This window comes from Papaver somniferum, chromosome 3 (assembly GCF_003573695.1).
Source record: "Papaver somniferum cultivar HN1 chromosome 3, ASM357369v1, whole genome shotgun sequence".
Classification (NCBI taxonomy): domain Eukaryota; kingdom Viridiplantae; phylum Streptophyta; class Magnoliopsida; order Ranunculales; family Papaveraceae; genus Papaver; species Papaver somniferum.
In genome coordinates this window covers 90,698,082-90,720,479 of record NC_039360.1, presented here as the reverse complement: position 1 = coordinate 90,720,479, position 22,398 = coordinate 90,698,082, and the positions used below count along the sequence as shown (strand labels likewise).

The window sequence follows — 22,398 nt, the reverse complement described above, 5'->3', positions numbered from 1 at the left end:
TTGAGAAGCTTTTGTAAGTTTCCTCGGGAAGATGAGCTTATCCCAAAGTAGTGTAGCTTCTTAGTAGTTTTTAGTACATGTTAACTCTTCTTCACAATTGTATATTTTGGAACGTCAAACGTTATAGTAATCTAATTCTGCTGATGTTATGTACAACAGGCAACAGCGGTTTAACTTAAAGAAATGACTATGATCACATGGCAATATTTCCGTGTTCGGAAGCACATCTTTTGTCCCCTAAATTGTAAATGGGTTTCTAATTCGGAATATACAAACTGCATCTCTTTCTAACCAAGCTGGATACCACCCGTGCGGCAGTGAAGGGGACGACAAATGACTTTGTGGTAGATAGTTCTGTTCCGTGCAACAAAAAACTGCTTGATGGTTGTGATCTAAGCATCTAAGGAAGAACTCGTCTGGCGCGTGTCAGTTTCTAACATCAGCAGTAAAACAAGTGTCAGATATAAAGACAGTAAAACCATTTACCCACGCTAACAACAAACCCAAACTGTTGGACAACCCACTGATACGTGTTCGTCCAACACCAAACCCCATAAATACATCCGCTACAGTCAAAGGATGAATAGTTACAGAAAACGAACAGTCCCACCACTGCACATCCAGAGTTTATACACCCACGTTTGAAGTATGTCAGAGTTTATACACCCACTCACACAGAGCATTGGTCATTGTCATTTATTTTACCGGAGATTACAAGAAACGACAAAACATTTACTCAAAGTGGTGATACAAACACTGGATTTTCTTAGATTTGTTAATGCTTCCAATACCAAAAATACCCACGTCAGAATAAATGACTACACTGAAAAGCAGAAGTCATTTATGAAAAAGATTCCCTTTCATTTTGTCAATTAAGTGGAAGTAATCTCTTTCTAAACAACCCATATTTTATTTTCTTCTCTGTTCTTCTTCCACTTCCTGAGAGAGATTTTAATCAATCAAGAAACAGAGTGAGGGGCAAAAATGGAAGGAATAGGGAAAAAAGCAGAAGCAGAAAGATGGTTAGAAGTTGCAGGAAAGTTACTAATGGCAAGAGATCTAGTTGGAAGTAAGAAATTTGCAATAAGGGCAGCAGAATCTGATCCATCATTGGAAGGTGTAGATCAGATCTTAGCTATTTGTGATGTTTTATTAGCTGCTGATAAGAGGATCAATAATCATATGAACTGGTATGCAATTTTACAACTTGTTGATAACAGAGGTAACCCTATGAATAATGATTTTGAAATGATCAAAAAACAGTACAGAAAGTTAGCTTTACTTTTACATCCTGATAAAAACAAATCTGTTTTTGCTGAGAATGCTTTTAAACTTGTTTGTGATGCTTGGACTGTCTTGTCTGATCCTGCTAAGAAAAATCTTTATGATAATGAGTTAAAACTTTTCTTCAAATTTGAATCTGTTACTCTAAACAACAACAACAATAACATCAACACTCAGACTCATCAGTATCCTCCACAACCACAACCACAACCACAACCACAATCACAACCACAACAACAATCACATGCACAAGAAAACCAAGAGACACCTGTTAGAAGAAGTACTAGAGAGAAAAGAAAGAGTACTACTGGTGCTGCTGCTGGTGGTAATGGTAGTGGTGGTGTTGAGGAGACTATCTCACAGCCTAGAAATGAAAATCGTAATGTTCCTCAACGAGTTAATCCAACTCGTGCAGGTACTAAAATGTCAAGTTTTTGGACATCTTGTCCTTACTGTTATAATCTTTACGAGTACCCAAGGGTTTATGAAGAATGTTGTTTGAGATGTCAGAACTGCAGAAGAGCATTTCATGCAGCTGTAATACCCTCCCCACCTCCGGTTGTTCCTGGGCAAGAAGCGTACTATTGTTGTTGGGCATTTTTTCCGCTAGGTTTTGAAGTTCCTAGTTTAGCAGGTGGCAAGAAGAGTGGGTTTCCTAATTGGACACCTTTTTCAGCGATGCAACCCATGTCATCCAATCCAGGTCAGTTGCCGAATTCTAATCCATTTGGGTCCAAACCGGATGATGGTGGTGGTAACAATGATGGTGATGATAATGATGCTGATGGTGATTCTGATGGAAGCTGGGATGGCGACGAAGGTGATTTTGGTAGAAAGAAGGGAAAAACTGCTGCTGATGTTAGAAAAGGTCCTGTTGTGAAGAAAACTGCTAGAAAATCTGTTCTGCCGACGTCAACCGGAGGAAATGTTTCTGAGCCTGTACATGATGGACCTGTAACCAGTGGTCCGTATGATGGGAATGTATTGCCAAACAAAGCGGCTCCGCAGAGAATTGTGAAGAAAGCAGTGGCAAAGAAGGCAACTAGGCGGTCTGGGAAATTCGCCCAGGAATCAGAAATAGTGGATTTGAATGCAGACGTTAGACATGAGTTCAATGATCCCAATTCTTCTCTAGGTGAAGGTGTTGAAGGAGATGAAGACCCCATTCCTGGGATAGGATTTTTTGAAGGACTTGATGATATACTGGGACATCTTGGAAATCTGCCTATACTGTCAGTTCCAGGGGATCAGAATAAGATGGCACAGCAGAACAATGCTTAGTCTTCTAGATGCCTGTTTTATTGTTTGTGCTGTATGTGTTTCTCTTGGTAGTTGTAGCTTGTAACTTGCAGCAGCCCGAATTCTACTTTCTACTTTACTTTGTCACTTCTTAGTTAGAACTGCAGTTGTACAAGTTGGAAATTTGTAATCAGATCCTCTCTTGTAGCTTTTCTGTAGATTTTTTTTTTCTAGTTGCAGCTCACTGGTCTTTTAAGTTTCTGATGATTAAGGTAAATCATCGACTGCAAGTTGCAACTAGACCCGTATATGGAGACTGGTGTTTAGACTAGTTATCCACTGCAAGATATTGTCCAGGAATGAATTGCAGCATAAGAGTGTTAGTATATATTGCTCTGCCCAATGCTATCTAGTATCTACAATCTCTCTGATAAGATGGTCAAGAACCAGTATTTTCGAGTTGCTTCATATGAATCATATCCATTATCATATGCATGATTGGTATTAGTGCAGCTCTCTTTGGAACAAGGCAGCCAACTCGGTGGCAAAAACTGCCAAGGGAAGGGGCTGATTCTCTAAAAAGGTGTGCACAAAGAAAAGAAGAAAAAGTTAGGCCAGGATTGGGACTCCATTATAGAACGGCTTAGATCTTGACTTGAACCTTCTGTATTGGTTTCTTATCTTCAGCTTTCACAACCTTGCGGCTGTTACTATCTGGTTTATTGGAAACCTAAGCGCACAGCCATGTTTGGCACCCATATGTGGAAGTCCTCGCCACACAATTCAGCGAATTACTGATACTAAATGCACGACATAAATCAAGTTGCTACACTTCTTCATGGTTTAGATAATCACTGTCATACTAGCACTGCACCACACAACACTGCATCTTGATGCCTGAATGGTTAAAAACTAATACCGCCACTGGTTCTGGCTTTTGATTATTCACAATCAGGCAGGGGAGTTTGTGGCAGCAAGAGATTAGAACCAAGCTGCAAAAAGAATCTCAATCTCCAAAAGGTGAAGATTAGAAGTGACACTAAAGGGCTTGTGTGGCGGCCACCGGTGATCAACTGCAGGCTAGAGGGGAAGATCACAATCTGAGATTAAGATTCCCTTGAGGTTTTAGGAGTGTGTAAACTCAGTTAGTTGGTAAAGCCTTCAACCGTGGACATGCCTAACAAATATCATGTGAATACACTCATAATTAACTTGATGCTCGGGTTAATATGTAACGAAGACTGAGCTTCTCAGTGAATTATTCAGAAAAAATATATTTGCAACTCTCTGTGCAGAAGAAAATCAAAACTGTTCAGAATGCTATATGACAATGTTAAATCCTATTTTCAGTCTTTGGATCAACATTTTGATTGGGAAATTGCTACCTAAAAGATTAGTCATACTTAGCTACGCCTATAAAATTCCTATTGCCAGAATATGAGTTTGGCAAAATAGATTACCCAATTAAACGATAACCATCCCACCATCCTCGTCAGTAGAATTAAGCTGCCGCTTTGCTACTCTCATGTGACCCTTGCTCACCACTACCACCTTCTCCATCAGTCACCATCCCATATTCAGCACCAAGAGCAGGTGGGCCATTGATGTCAAGTTGTTTGTCTGTCAACTCCTGTTCTCTTCCCATTGATGGCTCACGACTATTTCCAGCCTCCAAGCTTTCGCCTTCGGATGCAGATGTGATCTTGGCAAGTGCATCAACCAACGTTTCCTCTTGATTTTTCAAGATGTTCACTGCATGTTCAATTTCATAAGGCTCAGGGTGACTTGAAAGCAAAATGTTCTCCACCTCATCAACTACTGCTTCTGTTGAAACCATCTGAATATGATTCAGATCCCCATTAGGACTCTGTAATGGTAGAACAGCACCATCATGATCCATGGACTTCTTAGCTCCACGAACAGCTCGACGGGCTCCCTTTCTTGTTGTACCTGTTGAATAATACTGCTGCGCAGACTCAATTGAGGATATATTGCGCAATGCATGATCTGCAACACCTCGGTTTCCAAAGGTCAATGATATCTGTTGCTTCTTGTGGAATGGAGAGCAGTTGCCATCATCTTCATCAACCTTGTTTTTCTTTTTCTCGGATTTATCAACCCTGTTAAGAAACGCCCTGTGTTCTTCATTTGATATCCGCAATTCTATCCTGAGGTCTGTCATTAATTTTGCCTTCTCCCAAGTAAGAGCATCAGATTGCACTTTGAAAGCCCGCAGAACTGAGATGTATGCTTCTTGCTCGTAATGGTGGATTTGAGTCGCCATGTCATTAGGGTATCGGGCAGAACCAGATGTTCCATTGCCAGTCCCACGAACAACTCTTCGAACTCGATTTCGGGTTGCCGTAGAATGAACAACGCCATTGCCATTGTTGCCGCAGTGATCGTAGTCCATGATAGCCAGGTTTACTAAGGAGACGAATACTGGCAAGAAAAAGAAAGAAACCCTCAAGATATGCTGGATAAGAAGAAGAAATTATTCAACTGAATCAAGATATTCTTACCCAATTACCTGAAATTGCTTAAATTTTTTGAAATTAGGGTTTCGAGACGAAACCTGTATGCACAGAGCGAGAGCAGAGATATGAACTGGCACAAACAAACACCACCGATAAAGTATGAATTGCATTCCTTAGACGATTCCGGAATCCGGACCATATATATAGAGTAAATCGTGAGATGTCTCGTTTGTTTGCCTTCAGATAGAGGTGTTAATCGGGATGGGTTAGACCGTCAGGCCCCTTTAGAAGGCTCACAAGTACAAAATCGGGTCATTAAATAGGAGACCTCTTATCCTACCAATCTTCTTACTGGCTAGAATATCCTCGATTAATTAATGCTAATAATTAGATTAATAGTTTCATTTGTAGTTAGGATTTGAAAATCAAAATCATTTTCTTTTTTAAAATTGAACCTATGATTAGGAACCTAACCGTAAGTAATATATATGGTCGGGAGTCCCAAACTTTCGAAACCATAAGTATTATATACAGTTGGGAATCAAACGTAACCATCATATACGGTTGGAAACTCCCAATCGTAAAAAATTCAGGGTCACCTACAGTAGAGAAAAGTATAAAGTATAACTACTTATAATTGGATTTTGCAGGGTCAAAATATTTCATGAAAAAATTATTTTACGGTTAAGAAGCCAACCTTTAAAAAAATATATAGTTGAGAGTTCGTATTTTTCCAACTGTATAATTGGTTTACGACTAGGAAATCAATATTTCCGAACCGTAAATTCGGTTTACGGTCAGAACATATTGGTTTTTTCCACACGTATGCAGTTCTGATTCTAATTTTAATATCTCTAATTTGATCAAATCTAACATATTTATGCAAAGCAACATAAAAGGATGGATTTTTTGATTCTTACCTAATTGAAGTAATTACTGGCTGAGAATCGACAATTAATAGTTGAGGAAGAAACGATGGAGAAGAAGAAGAAAGGGTGTTTGGTTTTTAATTAAATTTAGGTTAGTTATTTAAGGGTAATATGGTAGTAAAAAACTAATCAAAAGAAAATTTTATGTTTTTATTATGGATTATTGGCACCCCTCATCCACATATAGGACATTTGGTTTCACGGGAGCCCTCAAAACCAACTCCTTAGATTCTATATAATAGGTTTTTTCTTTTTGTTGTGTAAGGAGCATTCTGATGGTTGACCCACTGATTACCTTGGTTAAGATTATGATAAATATTATGTTTATCTTAACAATAAACATTGTAACAATTTTAGTTGTATACTGTTACATGGGAAGATACGTCTTGTTTATAGATTGATTTTTGGTACTTACTTGATGTTGAGAGGGTTATAAATAATATATGTTGGTTTAAGTCGAAGTTTTAGTAGTAATAAAATTCTTCATCACTTTCCTTACTTTTACTGTTTGCTTAATGATATAATTTATAGATTGTACACACCATTATCTAATTTTAAATTATCATTCAAGTAAACGCTTAATTAATGGATGCTTCATCAAGTATTTACAACACGTTATCAACACGACAAACTAGTGATGGTCAGGTTGCTATTACGATCGACTCATTTTGATCTGTTGTTGGAGAACATCAATCATAACGACGTAAATTATAAGAGAAAATTATATCCAATTTTTCTAACTCTACTATATTGTTTCTATTAAATATATAATATGATTTCAGCTTTTTACTTATCTGTTTTATTTTTGTCGTGATCAACATATCACAACGGATTAAGGTTTCAGTTTGTACAATTAGATCGAACCTTTCAGTTTGTCTAATTGAAAACTTACAATTAGATTGAACCTTATATATATATATATATATTGCAGTCTATGGGAAAAATAAAGAGGCACAATGAGAAGGAGATTCCATTCATTAGAACTAGTTTATGTTACATAAATATAGTTCTTTATAGACAATAGGAGTAAAGCCCTAGTTATTATATTGGACCGCACATCCATGGGATAAAGCCCTACAACACTCCCCCTTGTGCGGTCTGATAGAGCTTCATATGCAGTACTTCACATACAGTGCTTCAGATGTAGGTCTTCAAATGTAGTTCTCTTCTTGATGACTATTGTGTCTAACACAATTGCTCCATTAAAACTTTAATAAGGAAAAAACCCAGTGGGACAAAACCTTGGTACAACTCTTCACATATAGTACTTCACATGTTGTCTCATATTTTACATGTAGTTCATCACATGTAATACGATCTTCAAATACCACCGAGTCTAAGTTAATTTCCTCGTTAAAACTTCGTCAGTAAAAACCCAATGGGACAAAACGTAAACTAAAGAACAAGAGTATAATATTAATTAAACCTATAACATAGTTATATGCGCATATGTTGTCTCATTAAAACCTTGACAAGGAAAACCCAGTGGAATAAAACCTTGACGAAGGGAAAATATTACAACGTGGCAGATGCAAGTAAAGGTGATCTGTTGCAGATGATCACTTTGCTCTGTTGAAGTTGACCAGTTTCTTGACAACTCCTAAGGCAAAAAATCCTCGTGGGAAAGACAATAGCCTTAGCTTGGAAATTACATTTTCGGTGTTTGTTGTTGTCTCATTAAAAAACTTGTCGAGTAACAAAACCCTGTGGGAAAAAGCAACATCAGAGTCCAACACACTATTAGATTCTCCCCCTGATGTCGGACAGTTTCATTAGTCCAACCCAGTTATGAGAGCTCATCACACTTTACTTTGGTGAATTAAATGTTTATAAGACCCTGTTGTTGGTTCTGGAAGTTACGTTGCTTAACAGACTATCACGTTTCATTTCTTTGATTCAGATATTTTCAGTAATATCAATGCGATCTTTATGTCTTCAATGTTCAACATACTTGATGTTTTTAGTATTGCCTCGCTAAAAACCTTGTCGAGTAAAAAACCTCTGGGGAAAATATTATCAATCGAAGGGAAAAAGAGTACAACACAACTTCAATTTCGAAGTAAAATATGTCGACATCATATCCTTGGATCCTCCCCCTAATGTCGGCATCTTCCCTTCATTACTTTCAGAGTTGTTCCAGACAGTTCCTTTAGTCATGTACTTTTCTAACTGAATATCTGTAATGACTTAGAAAATAGTCTACCATATATCCCCCTGATTACTTTCATTGGAGAAGATATTATTGTTCTTTCATAATCAACAACCTTTGGATTGCACTTTCGTTAGCATTCCTCTTTATGTCTTTGCAGGGATAACAAAAATTTACGCCAATGGTTACTTTTAAGTACATGATTACATTCACTATACCATTTCAATCAAGTTACATTGGCGCTGAGCTATATCTAGCTAACAAGTTCACTGAGGATGTAACATTTGGTCGAGTACATTATGCTAAGTACAATAATGCGTCTATTATATTTAGATAAGGAAAGTTCATCTCACGACACAAATTCGTCATCTTCCTTTAGAAGAATTGGTCATTTATGTACATTTAAAACTCGACTAATCATGGGAGTGCTAGCATGATTCATGTCCTTGTTAAATTGCCTGACAATTGACATATACAAACTGGTGGAATAATATACCACAAGCTCGGTCTTCTAGTTCATAACATAGATAAGATCGAGATTTCCCAGGATTCTCATCTCAAATTCAGATTCTAAATAGTTTGTAAGATCTCTCATTCCATTAAGAGTACTTATCATGTCCATATCGTTGACATAGATAACTATAATTCTGAATCAGAAACTTATTTAATACGCATGGCACAAAACCGTACTTGTTTATCCCTTCCCAAGAAAATAGTCACTTAGACAGGTATACCACATCCGCCTGATTGTTTAAATCAATAAGTGAGTGTTCCAGTGTAACTGCAAACACACTCCGTGGTTTAGGGTCATTCGACTTGGGAAGCAAAAGGTCATCACGCACTTTTGCAATTATCTTTGAGTCTAAATCTCCAGAGATATAACCACATTCTATGTTACAATTTCTTTTGAAACTACCAAGCAAACTAATTAACTGAACATTATGATATTCAAAAGAGTATGCGATCCAGGGGTTTGTGAGAAACCTCGTGCCACAAGGTGATTCTTTATACTTTAAGACCTCATTCCTCTCACTACACTTTGTGACAAATAACCACATATGTCCCACATGCTTTATACTAGGTTGGTTAGCACTACTACACCAAATACCTGTATATTTGTCAAAGAAATAAGTTGTACCTGGATTGCGTAGGCCAAATATGCTATTTATTTGAAATAAAAAAAAACATGGTTCGATCTCATTGTGCTCTACTTCTGGAGCAACTATTTATGGATTATATCATCATTGTGCACGCATGATCCTTCCATTGACTCATGTGCATTCTCATAATCCGTCTGGATTTCATTGTTCTCTATAATCATTTAAAACTTCGAAGCATCCTCGAGTTTGATTCATGGACATATTCAGAGAGAATCTTATGAGATGATTTCTGATGATATAAATAAGTTGTGCCTTCCTCATCTACTTCCTTTCTAGGTGAGCATTGATCGAACCTGGTGGTCTCTCCATCTTCTTTTATGGAGACACGGCCTCGACTACACTTTTACCAAGTGTAATTGAAACACCTTAGTCTATGGTATATATCCCTTATTGAGGATTCTTAACCTTGCAGGTAGGTTTGCAGCTGGTATGTGTGATCTCATCACTTTAGCGACATCAATGTAAATTCTGAAAATCGATCATTATTTGTCACTTCACATTTACATTTGTGGAGTACAAGAATCAATATGAGACACAGTGGGAACACACCACGAAAATTCTTGTCGTTCCCTTGGAAAATACTTTTTCTTATCTCCCCCTGACGACGGTGTTATAACATTGCTCGGTTGAACCCACCAAGCGTTGGTATGTCAAGTTTGGTTGTCATATTTTAGTGAATCAAAACTCATGTTAAGAGTCGCTTGATTATGTTCTAGTCTTTTGCAAGTTAGTCTTTCTCCAATTAGGAGCATCAGATCTTGTATTTGTCTTTACAAAGTTATGCTTTTGATAATCATTACAATTGTGAAAAGGCTTCTTATGACGTTTATAGGAAAAACCAGGTTTATCGCAACACTGATTCCTTTGCCTAAAGGTTGGTCACTTACAACCTGTAATATTAGGCTTAACATATGATCCAAATTTAATAACTTCTTATGATACGCAAACAAGAACATCACGAAGTTTCTCATTCCTTATACGAAAATGACATCCCTTTTCCAGATGACCTTTGTTTCCGCAATAATGGTAAACATAAGGAATGTTCTTACCCGGAATCGTGTGTGCAAGCTTTGGAGGTTGATATACTTTGCTCTTTCGAACCTTAACTGCTGCTAGCTTCGTTAATCTAGAGGCATCTATTCCCTTATAGCCCAATCCTTGTGTATCACTTTTGCTATCAGTGGAAACCTTTTGTCGAGAAGAATCACTAGCCTTGACAAATTTTACCTCTTTGATAATACTTGGAGCATCTATTCCCTTATAGCGCAATCCTCGTGTATCACGATGATTTTTACTTTTTCCTAGCATTGTGGTTAATTTGCTTGAACTAGTATTGAAATTTTTCAAGTCATCTTCCAACATCTTGATTTTATCAAGAACAGCAGTTAAATCTGCCTCAAGGCGTTTTTCTCGAGCGAGATAAGCGCTTTTTCTGTCATCAAAACTTGTTTGCTGGGAGTTAATCCGTGCTTCATTTGCTGCAATTTTTCTTCCAACTTAAAGAAATCTCTACGAAGATTATCACATTCAAGTGATTTTTTACTGAGTTCATTCTCACGATATTTGAGGATCGAATCGTTACTGGAATTCCACATATAAAGACCTTGATAAATTCTTCTCAATTTCTTGTTTTTGCGACAGAGATTAGTCAGAAAAGATGTAACACGAAAAGTTGCCATCTTTTTTCTTTCCAACGAATCCAAAATCTTAACATACTCTCAGACTTCCTCATTGACATCTCTATCAATATCTGAGTCACCTTCGTCAGAAAGTTCATCCAACTGTTCTTCTAGGCGTGTTTTCCAGTTATCAACAGTTTCCCCATTAAGAGAATGTTTAAACATTGACTTAGATGTGACATTTCTCTCATGTGAATCCAATCTTTGAAAATCATCTGGAATTTATGAACTGGTACGTTATTAGAGATAAACTCGTCCATAAAGTCAGATTGCTACAAACACAGACTTATGAGGTCTTAGCGTGTTTGTCTGCTCTGATACCAATTTAAAAAGTGTGGGTATAACAACCACACCCAGTAATTCGTTCGGCAATCTGTATGGACTAAACTCCAATATAATTCCGAGAGAACCAACTTAAAAATGAAACTCAATAAAGAAATATATCAAAAAGCTTTATCTTTTTTTTCTCAATCCAATCATCAAATCGAACAGATAAAAATCCGTGAGCTTGATCGATATGAGAAATAACTTGGACGGTACCAAAGACTAATGTCCAAGTGTTGATCAAGCTCTATCCAACAATCAAGGTAGGTTTATCAACTGATTGAACTACGCAAAACCTCTGATATTTCAATTATATAAACAAATATAATATGGAAAAGAAATAAAACATACACAAGAAATTTTGTTAACGAGGAAACCACAATCAAAGATAATATATCTTAATAGCAAAGCATTCAATATTCACCGTAATTTAAGATTCAAGCTAAGTCTGCTTAAAAATTAAGCAATCAATCTCTACCGTTAGATGGTCTTAGCTTGTTACACACAAACGAAATATATTTATATTTAGATATGGGTAACTGTAACTAAGCGTGTATATAGAGGCTCAATAACAGTTAACCGAAATTATCCATATGAACACTTTTATCTTAACCATATTCATCTAACACTTCTAGATCAAATATGATGATCAATCAATCATGAAAGATAATCAAATGAATCTAACTGTGTTTCTAATAGAGTTGTTCAATTATTCACTGTTTCATAGAAATATATATGAATAAATTGAAACAAAATCGGATTGATTCGTAATCGTACAAAGTACTTATACAAGAACCAATTCATGAACATTAAGCCGCGGTTTGCAAAGTTAATTTGCATTCCTTAAATCATAAATGTTTTAGTTCATGAGTATGAGAATCATACATAACCGATTTTAGAACATGACCACTGGTGGCTCTCTAAAAGAGTCACAAACTAATACCGCAAGTGCACGGTGTCGAGGTGTAGAACAATGCAAATACGGGTTGATACACAGAGACAAGGTGTGTGTGAGTTGAAGTTTCCTAGATAGTTCTGAGCTAGTGACAGTTAACAAGAAAAATCAGTGGCAATGAGCCAAAGGCAGTGACAAAGAAACAAAGGTAGTGAGATAAGGCAAAGAAGCTAAGCAGTAAATGCGCTAGGGGATTTGAATTCACCTTATGGCCTAGCTAGGCAGCATCAATCTAGTTTATGCTCTTGTCCCTAATGGACAAAGGTGGAGGCTCATGCCTTCCTTATAATCCAGGGCATACATAGATGGAAAGTTAATCAGATAAGCTCACTAGCATCACCCCTAGCATTGAGTGTATTCTTACAGCACACTCAATCACAGGTGATGTTTGATCCCTAAGCTTCATTACTTCCCTACTTCAGTTAAATGTGGATGGTTAAGTCCCTAAATTCTCTAGTTCACCCCTAGCATTGAGTGTCTTCTTACAGCACACTCAATCACAGGTGCATTTGATGACCAAGAACACTAACATCCTAATTCAGTTAAGCCTACAAGAGTGTTCACTAAGATTTTGCTACCCAACAAGGTCTTCAGGCTTCATCTAAGCCCTAACTGAAGAACTAGAATATGTTGACAGTAATTAAAAACATGATAAACATAAAGAGTAATTGAAATTGAAACAAAAACAAAAACAAAAACAGAACATTTGAGGAATTGAGGAACTGGCTATTCCAGTCCTCTTGGTGGTGCACTGGCTAGTCCAGGCATAACTCTAACACATACCCACAACATCTATTTATACTCAATTACACTTTACAAGCAAAACCCCCAAAACAGTAAATTAGGGTTTCTGAAAATTGAAATTCAGTTTACCTAATCCTTGATAATGTCTTCTGTACGTCGACCCATTCTTCTTCTGACTCTCCTGCTCCTCTCCATGCCTTCCAATTGCGTATCTAACTCGACCTAATTCATTGATTTTCTCATCTAGGGTTTCAGAGAAAAAAAAGGGGAAATCGATGAATTAGGTGGGTAGAGTGGTAGGGAAATGATGGGAAAGGAGATGGGTTGTTGTAGAGTGGTGATGGTGGCTATGGCAGGTGGAGAAGGTGGCTGTGGCAGTGGCAGGGCGTGGTGGTGATGGAGTTGCAGACGGAGGTGAGGGGAAAGAGAAGAAGAAGTCGATGGGAAATTTGGGTAAAGTGTGTTTGGTTCGGGTATAGGGAATTTGGTGTTTGGGTGTTGATCGGGTACAACGAGTTTGATGATTTGAGAAGCTCAGCCGTTGGATGTGGAATTGATAGATCAATCTGACGGCGAGATAGAAGGGAGCTTGTAGCGACCGTTGGATGAATAATACATCAAAATTAACGGCGCAGATTAGAGTTAGGTGTTGTAGTGTGAAGCAGGATCTTCAGATTTTGATGAGCGACGATGAGGCGACCATAGGATGCTGAGATGATCCAATCTGACGGCTACAAGAGAAGTGGGCTATGTATATTGGAAATAGGTTTGGGTGAGGGTTTTGGGCCTTGGGTATGCCAAGCCCATATCTTCTTTAAGGACAATTCTTCCTCTTCAAGCCCAGTTCTAGCCTTTTGGTCTTGCGCACAACATTCTTCGCGGCTTCCTTGTGTAATTCCTCCCGACTTTTCACTACTTTTCTGCTCTTTTCGCTCTGCAATTCCATCCAAACTTTATTTAGTACCTAAAAATGCAAAATTAATTAATAAAAATATTTATTCTTGAAAACAAAGAAAATACAGAATATGGGATAAAATGTAGAATTAATGCACAAAAGATGAGTTAAATGCCAACAAAAAGATATAGAAATATGCACTTTTTAGGACTCATCAACCACTGAGTTCGCAAACTAGGTACGCGAACAACAACTCCAGACCTTGGCCTAGTCAAGCCGTTCGCAAACCCAGTTCGCGAACAACCGTTCCGGACCCAACTCAGGTAAACCCGTTCGCATACTAGGTACGCAAACAAGAGTTCCAGAACTTCTCAGGTCAATCCATCCGCATACTAGGTATGCAAACAAGAGTTCCGGACCTGTATAATCACAATACAGTTCGCATACTAGGTATGCATACCCTGTTGCATTCAGACATGGGTAATTGTTCTAAACTCTCATTTTAATTATTGAAACATCCTTAGAAGAAGACAATGGCAATCTCACACATACCATTAGCTTCAAGTAATTTTCAAATGATCAAATGATCGAAACTTCCCAATAAGCTAACATCAAATGACTGTGTCACACAAATCATGTAAGATGTTTCAAGGCAATTTCCACATGATCATCTTTTGACTTTACATTTAGTTTCCAACTAAACTCGTCAAGAATACGATGAACATAGTTAAAACAAAAAGCTTCCAACACGTATTTCGAGAAATAGATAAGCGAGATAAACTCGGCTCGAAATATCAAATGTTATAATATAAAAGTATATAACTATACGACTTAGTCTCATTAGAAGATAGAATATAATATACTTCTGATGAAGTTCCTCCAAGCTCTCTTGGGTAGATCTCGTCTTCAATTGGTGAACGCTATGAAGTCTAAAGCTCAACTACACATTCTATCCTAATCCGAGACATAACTATAAGTAGACTTGAAATCAAGTATATAATTTTGATTAACCAAAGTTGACAAACAAGCTTGAGATAGCAACACCGACGAGTTCGACCGAGCAAATGCTCTAACAAATCCCGATCATTATTCTTCATTTTTTTATGTTTCAGAAGAACAATTCGGCTAGTATTGAAATATCATGTTTTCAGCCGAACCCAGTTTATAATGAAGAAGACCTTTAAGTTCAGATGATTATTTGATAAATTAGTTCAGTTGAACCTTGTTTATTTCGGATAAAATTCATGTTCGGCAAGTTCGAAAAAGTTAGATTACTAGACGAATCTATAAATATGTTCCACCAAGGAAAGGTTCGGTTGATACTTAAACTGCAGGTCGAACCTTTAGCTTGTAAGGTTTAGTTCATATTGGAAATGCAGTTGTATAGCCGAACCTATAACTTGTGTTTTTACACTACCAGGGTCGGTTGTATCATAGTAAGCCGAACAAGACTGTGTAAGTCGCAACTTATAAAAAACCAAACTACAAAGTACAAGTTCGGCCAACAACGATTGTAGTTGGAATAAGCCAAACGTCAAATACATTTTTCATAATCTTAGGTTCACTTTTAAAAATATCAGCCGATCGTTTCTTCCCTACAAGATTCGGCTAGTAATTTACAACCGGAGCCACAACTAAACATTTAAAAAAGTTTGTAATTTTTTTTTTTAAGAATTCAACTTAAAATGGAGATTAAACATCGTCTACAAGTGTACCTGTGAATCTGATTTGAGTCACACATTTGGTCACTTCCAATTACTAAAATCCCAAAATTAAAGTTTTCTTTTTCCACTTCTTCTTCCTCTCAAATACCCCAAACCTTGTCATACAAATATGATTTCTCTATTAATTTCCCATTAAGAACTTAATTTTAATCATTTTCATTAACATCCAATCGTAATTATTAACACTAATTAAGTAAGGTTATATTTGGTATTATAAAAATGGATAAGGTGTGATGGGTTTGAACCTAGTTACCTTATTTTGGCACCATTTGGTATACCTCGAAACATTTCCATATATCTCAAAACAAAATTCCTAACAAGATTTCCAAAGACAAGTAGATGGATGTGGGATTATGTGGACTTTAATACAGAACTACGACCCATAGACATAATTAAATAGAAATTATCATCCGTTATTAGGGGTGAGCTTTGGCTCGAGATGCCCGGAATTAACCGAGACCAACCGTATTTTCGTAGATGGATGCCCGGACTGTTCACTAATGGGTTAGATGCATATGGGAATTTTAACATCGAACGAATTATGAATTGAGCCCGGATGGTACCTTGAAAATCCGTTGGACATCAAGACCCTTAAATTAAGGGGCTTGCGTAAATTTTGCAGAAGTACAGGGTCTGTTTAGGGAATCTAAGATGTACAGGGACTGTTTAGGGAATCTAAGATAATGCCAAATTAGAAACTTATCTTTCTTTCATCCAGTCGAATTTCTAGGGTTCACAACTTCATGAGCAGAGAGGCAACAGCCAATCGTTATTATCTGCTTGATATCTGCGATCAACGACTATTAATCATTTAGAGTTACAAAATTGGATCCGAATCCTTTTTGGATTCGATCTGTTCAGAAAATCGAAGCAGTCTTTCTTCTCTTACTCTCCTGTTACAATTTCTTTTCTCTTCAATGGCAGAGAGTGACCGCATTGTTGTCGATTTTGCTTGGAAGTATGTTCAGCTCATGCAAACGAGTTTTGATGAATGCCAAGCTCTTCTTGAACGAGCTGATGGAGAAGCTCCTTCCAGAGAAGAGATACAACGTTGTGAGAACATTGTTGAGTTTTGTAAGATGGAAGCAGGATCATTAGATATAGCATATAAACAAGGTAAAAAGTTACTTGAACAATCATGCGAGATAATTAACAGGTTTAAAAACATTCATCAACAGGTAAAGTTATACTCCTCAATTGAACAAACTTAGGGTTTTATTTATCATACTAGTTTCTGATTTTTTCGGTCAAATTGGGGACAACTTTTTGTTAGAAAAATTCAAAGGATTGCAAATAATCTTGTTGAAATTTTTTTTTTTTTTTAATTTGAAGGAAAATATTGATGGGAGTAAAAAAATCCCAAAAGCTTCATCTGGAAAGTATGTGTTTTCCAACAAGGTAAATAGAGTCCTAAATCGAATTTCTTTTTCAGTGTTTTTTTTTTCCATCTTAGCATATCTTCTTTTTCCTTGTGGGGTTGCAGGATGAAATTGTAACTTTGCTGTCCTCCACCGAGTTTAGCCTGTCTGAGAAAATTGAAAAGCTTTGGAGGTTTCCTTCTAGTAGGGAGTATGATACAAACTTATACAACATGTAATAGCATATATTCGAATCGTCCAAGTCCTGACTTTGTCATTTTTACCTGTTTACCTATACAGCGAGGAGATACTCATAGTCATGGGTAATGCTGCGGTTACAATTGGAGGTTTCAAGACTCTTGCTCCAAGGACTTGGTTGGATGATATTGCAATAAGTGCATATATGATATTGATAAACAGAAGAGGGTTGAGAACGGATGGCAAGTTCCACTGCTATTGCTGTAACTCAAATCTTTACCAAGTGGTATGAGTTCTTTTCTGTTTTTGTATTTAGTAGGAAAAGAGATTATATAGCACTAAATTTAATTTACAGTATAGTGATACTTCAAGTATCGAAAGTGAGAATGCGAAACTTGTTTCTTGTGGTGTTCGTCATAGCGTGATAATGACCGAAGGTGTTCTGCTGAAACAAATTGTTGGTCTTATTTGTGGATTGTTATGATCAGCTTGTTTTGGGAGAAGTTTCCTGCCGGAAAACAGCCCTTGAATCTTTACATCAGCTGAAACAAATTGTTGGTCTTATTTGTGGATTGTTATGGGGTGTTGTTCCTGTTTTTGGTGCAATTTGGATTGTTGTATTACGAAGCTTGCTGAACATGAGAATAAGGTCATTAGCGGTACTGTTTTTGCCAATGGGGTCTGACATATGATATGCTGGTAGCAAAGATGGAACTGTGCTGGTCTAGGGCAGTCAAACTGCTCAGTGTGCTGGTGTAATTAACCTCGGACCTGAAGTTTATGCCTTAGCTTTGGACAATCAAATGCTACTTGCTGGATTACGGGATGGTAGCATATTGGTTTTGAATTTTTTTTTGCTGCCACAGATGATTTAGAGCCTACTATGAACCATCGTGTACCTGCAAATTGTATTAGTTTCTGTCTTTGAAACAAGCAACATCTATTAATAGGATGAAAGCTTAATATAAATTGCCTACTTATTTTTTGATTTATTTACTCTCTAAATACCATTTCAGTACGTTGCAAACAATAATGAAATCACCAGAGGAGTACAGGGTTTTGCTTCCGAAGAGGGGATTCTTAACTGCCTCAAGGTATGGTTATTTCTTATTAGTTCCAAACCATGATTTGATTTATTCCTCATCTAATTACTCATTATTCTACTTACTCATTATTCTCGCAGACATGTTTTCCCATCAACATAAGGGAGAACCACTGGATCTTAGCAATTGTAAATGTTGAAGAGAAAAAAATTTCAGTATCTGGATTCAATGTATAATGAAGCTTATTTAACATTTTTCAAATTCTGACAAATTTGGTATGTTGGTGGCTTAGTGATTTCATTTTGTCGCTTTTCTGATTACATAATAATGTGTTTTTTGTTGATTTTCAGGCCGATTTTTATGAGAAAGCTCTGTTACATCATGGACGACAAAGTAATGTTAAAAGTTGGCCTTTTGAACGTACAACTGTTCCGCAACAAAATAATTGGTATGCGTAACATGTTCTTCTCCTACTTCTTCAACAATGGTATCCAGCATCTTGAATAACCTGTCGGCATCTTTGACATATTTTGATGCATCAATACTCTTTAAGAAAACAGTTCCAACCATCAAACATTATGGTGACACCTGTAGCTGCCCATGTTCTCTTACAACTATCGACCATCTTGTTTGTCGTGTTAACTTCTTCTCTAAGAACCCAAGTACTTAGCTCGTACATGGAAGGTTGGTTCAATCCTCGACCATACTCTCCTACTGATCTAAGCATATTAGCGAAGGAAGGACTCCTTGCAGGATATGCCGTTCTCAAAAATATCCCTTCCAATATCCAGACACACATTCTTGCGATGATCTATGCCATTATGAGGTGTAATATGCACCAGGTTCTTGTGCGATGTTGTTCAAGAACCTATCAATTGGACCTCTTCTTCCACAATCACAATCGCTATTACTAGCATTAGGTGTTGACTCAACTCCTAACCTATCCATTGGACCTCTTCTTCCACAATCACTATCACCAGCATTAGGTGTTGACTCAACTCCTACTTCCAGTTCAGAGATTTCAGACTGTTTGAGAGTGAGAATATGACACTTCATTAATCATATAATCAAAATTCCGTCTTCCAACAGCTCTTGAATTCTCACCTTTCCTAAGTAGATCTAGTATCTCTAGTTTGGTATCTGCAGGTACACCAGGACAAGCATGAACACCCTTACGGGTGTGAGCCAAATGACTCTTAAATCTAGAGATCCCTCCCGTAATAGTTGTATTACAATACTTACAGTGCACATACACTGTTGATTTTCCATTCGAAATTGGACTTGGAACATAAGTTCCATGCTTCCAAGCAGCATCTGTTCTCATATCTTTCTTAGCTTTGCTAGTACTGCTGCTAGCCATATTTGTAGATTAGATGATGATGAACACAGAAGGGAAGAGCAAGATTTTGGACTTTGATCACACAGTGCAGAAGAAAAAAAAAAAGGAGAAGAAGAAGAAGAAACGTTTGGAATAAAAAGAGGTACAAGAAGAAGAGGCAGAAGAAGAAACCTTTCTAAAAAACGGGAATAAAAAAGTTAGGTTTATTAGAAAATGTGAAAAAGGCCTTATTGGGCTTCAAAGCCCAACTTTTTATTTTCTAATATATTCCAATTCATAGAGGGGCGCTCTAGAAGCGCCCTAAAGCGCGACCGCGCGACCCACAAACGCCTTTTTAAACCATGGTCTTACACTCTTACTCCTTAGAATAGTAGTATTGGTGTATCTAACTATGTACTGCCCTTCACTTAAAACAGATAACTGACCTAGCTTGTAAGTTCGCTAGTCAGCAATCATTCCTTTGTCCGCTAACAAGTTCCTTAGGGTTGCAATCCGATTATTTAACCAAAGGGTAACCACTACCAAACTCTCCAAAGAGAATTGACAGCAACATTTGAAAGAGTTATGGGATAAAGTGAAATATGATAATGATGGGACTGGGAGTGACTGCTACAATCATTACATTACATATTTATACTAACATTCCAGACAACCTAGAAAGCATTTAAGCATTCAATTATCTTCAATGTTGTTTCTTCTTTTTGCTGACTTAAAATTTTGTGGAACAGCTATGATTGCGGTGTGTATGTGGTTAAATATGCTGATTGTTACAGCAGAGGCCTCGATCTTCATTTTACTCAGGTGAGCCTAAGATTTATTTTCTCTTATTTGTTGTTTTCTTGTAGTTATAAAAGTTAGTCGTATATTTTCTAATACTCAATGTGATGTATCCTCGCCTTTCCAGGGCGATATAGATAATTTTAGGACAACGATGGCGCATGAAATCTTCCCTGCCATGGCCCCTTGATCCTTTATTTCTTATGGTAATACACATTATCGCTAGCTTGTAGAAGGGGTGGAGCGGAAGCTAGAACTTAGTCATGCATAATTCATTGCACAAATCTAATATTAGAACTTTTTTTAATCTTGGTTTGATATTAGAAGTTTTAGTTTTGTTTATGATATTATAAGGATACGCTTAAACTTTTGGTATTAGAAGTATTTGAAGTTTTAGCTTTGCTTTGGAAATTATAAGGATAAGTTTAAACTTTTGGTATTTGAAGTTCTAATTCTGCTCTCTAAAAATAGATTTGGAATTTTTGTGTGAAATCTCTGTGCATTGGTGTTATTTCCGTCAAAACCATTGTATTGAGTAGTTGAAATGATGATTAGCACACTCTGATTGTCCGACTCTCTTGTTCAATCTGGTTAGCGAGACATCTTGGATTTTCGTTTAGTATGGGTGATGAGAAGAGAAGGATAATTCTGAACCAATACTTTGCATACACTGTTGTAAATGATAAAAACAAACATGTATTCTTGTTCTCCTTTGTCATAAAAAATCCAGGATTTCCCGTTTAACTTGTTGAACGAGAACAAAAACAAAACAAACTCTGAGACTGGGAGTCCAGCTTAGCAAATGAGGAACAAGCTGTGGGACTCAAGTTTAGCAAATGACAAGTTTAGCAAATGAGAAACATAAAACATCCGGTACTGCACGAGAAAAGACACATTCAGTTTGGAACAAAGCTGAAAACATATTACGAAATATAATTATTAGAGTTTTACCATTAATTATTAGAGTTTTACCATGACATGAGGAGCTATTCGAATGCAATAAACAGGAAATCCAGTGTAGAGTTTGAATGGACCACTATCAAGAGAACCACTACAGTAAAACCTCTATGAGATTTCAGTTTACAGATAAACTTTATAAGGTCGGTATATATATATATATATATATATATATATATATATATATATATATATATATATATATATATGCTTGTTCAGGTCTCACAAATGACGTAACTCTACTATGTGGTTGTATTGTAGAGTCTAGTGGGGATAAAGTTGCTATGTTTGTTGCAATGTATAGTTCACTGGGAGCATGCATGTATTATGTTTGCCGCATAATTGTGTTTGTGCAAGTGCGGATCTCTTTTGAGATCATAAAGTTAAATCCTCAAGTAGTGTTTCAGTTTGAGCATAAAGTGAAGCTCATTTCTAACTTTAGAGGTATGAAGGATCTTATTGAGATCATAAAATGTCCTTGTTAATGAGCATAACGTGTAGCTGGTAGGGGTCTGACATATGATTTAAGTTGGACAAATGTTAGACAAAACATTAACTTTGGACAAAATATAAGCACCAAAAACCAAATAACCCTATTTTAATATTAATGTTTTTTTTTCAGTCCCGCCTTAAGGAATTTACCTCCATATATTAATAATTAACACTATATTAGAGAAATATAGATCTTGGTACATTGAAATTCATTATGAAATAAAATACTTATCTATATTTCTTTGAGAAGACGAGGTAATTTTCTAGGTTGTTACCGCATTTTCTGGGTTGTTATAGATTGATGAACTATCTTTCTATATACCTAGTACTATTTACAATTGTGGAATATATCAAAAATTTCATTATAACCTTAAAAGTTCCGCGATATGCACGTGTACTTTTGTCTTGGAACTATAAAGATGTATTACATTATCTAATAGGATTTAGATAAGTTGAAGCAGACATTTTTCACATCTTCTAGGTACACCTCCCTATATTAATAACCTCCATATATTAATAAATTTATGAATCCCCAAGTATATTAATATATGGAGGTTTTACCGTATAAGGATAATTTCCATGTGCATCCGGTTGTATTTTCTGTATCTGGGTCTTCACATAATCGAAAGGAAGACTACAAGCAGTCCAGAAACATCACTTGCTCCTGCTAGGGCT

The 22,398-nt window shown here is 36.7% G+C and overlaps 3 protein-coding genes across 4 annotated transcripts; 2 read left to right on the top strand and 1 right to left on the bottom strand.

Moving 5' to 3' along the window:
* The first annotated feature begins 862 nt into the window (after positions 1-862).
* On the top strand, positions 863-2,756 carry LOC113356795. The gene has a single exon (XM_026600018.1). The coding sequence runs from the start codon at positions 985-987 to the stop codon at positions 2,563-2,565; it is 1,581 nt and encodes a 526-aa protein (XP_026455803.1). The 5' UTR covers positions 863-984; the 3' UTR covers positions 2,566-2,756.
* Positions 2,757-3,784: 1,028 nt separating this feature from the next.
* LOC113361468 (protein EMSY-LIKE 3-like) lies at positions 3,785-5,139 on the bottom strand. The gene is made up of 2 exons (XM_026604710.1): positions 5,099-5,139; positions 3,785-4,965 (listed from the first exon to the last, which is right to left on the bottom strand). Exon 2 carries the CDS (start codon positions 4,934-4,936, stop codon positions 4,025-4,027), a length of 912 nt encoding a protein of 303 aa, XP_026460495.1. The 5' UTR covers positions 4,937-4,965; positions 5,099-5,139; the 3' UTR covers positions 3,785-4,024.
* An 11,143-nt stretch (positions 5,140-16,282) lies between these two features.
* Positions 16,283-20,766, top strand: LOC113356794 (putative ubiquitin-like-specific protease 1B). 2 transcript variants are annotated; one of them, XM_026600016.1, is made up of 9 exons: positions 16,283-16,737; positions 16,892-16,957; positions 17,043-17,128; positions 17,218-17,401; positions 18,132-18,209; positions 18,299-18,388; positions 18,509-18,606; positions 20,226-20,298; positions 20,402-20,766. In XM_026600016.1, the coding sequence occupies exons 1-9, from the start codon at positions 16,477-16,479 to the stop codon at positions 20,462-20,464; spliced, it is 999 nt and encodes a 332-aa protein (XP_026455801.1). In that variant the 5' UTR covers positions 16,283-16,476; the 3' UTR covers positions 20,465-20,766. The 2 variants fall into 2 exon arrangements, with proteins under 2 accessions (XP_026455801.1, XP_026455802.1); XM_026600017.1 differs by lacking the exons at positions 18,132-18,209; positions 18,299-18,388; positions 18,509-18,606; positions 20,226-20,298; positions 20,402-20,766 and adding an exon at positions 17,604-18,125.
* The last annotated feature ends 1,632 nt before the right edge of the window (positions 20,767-22,398 follow it).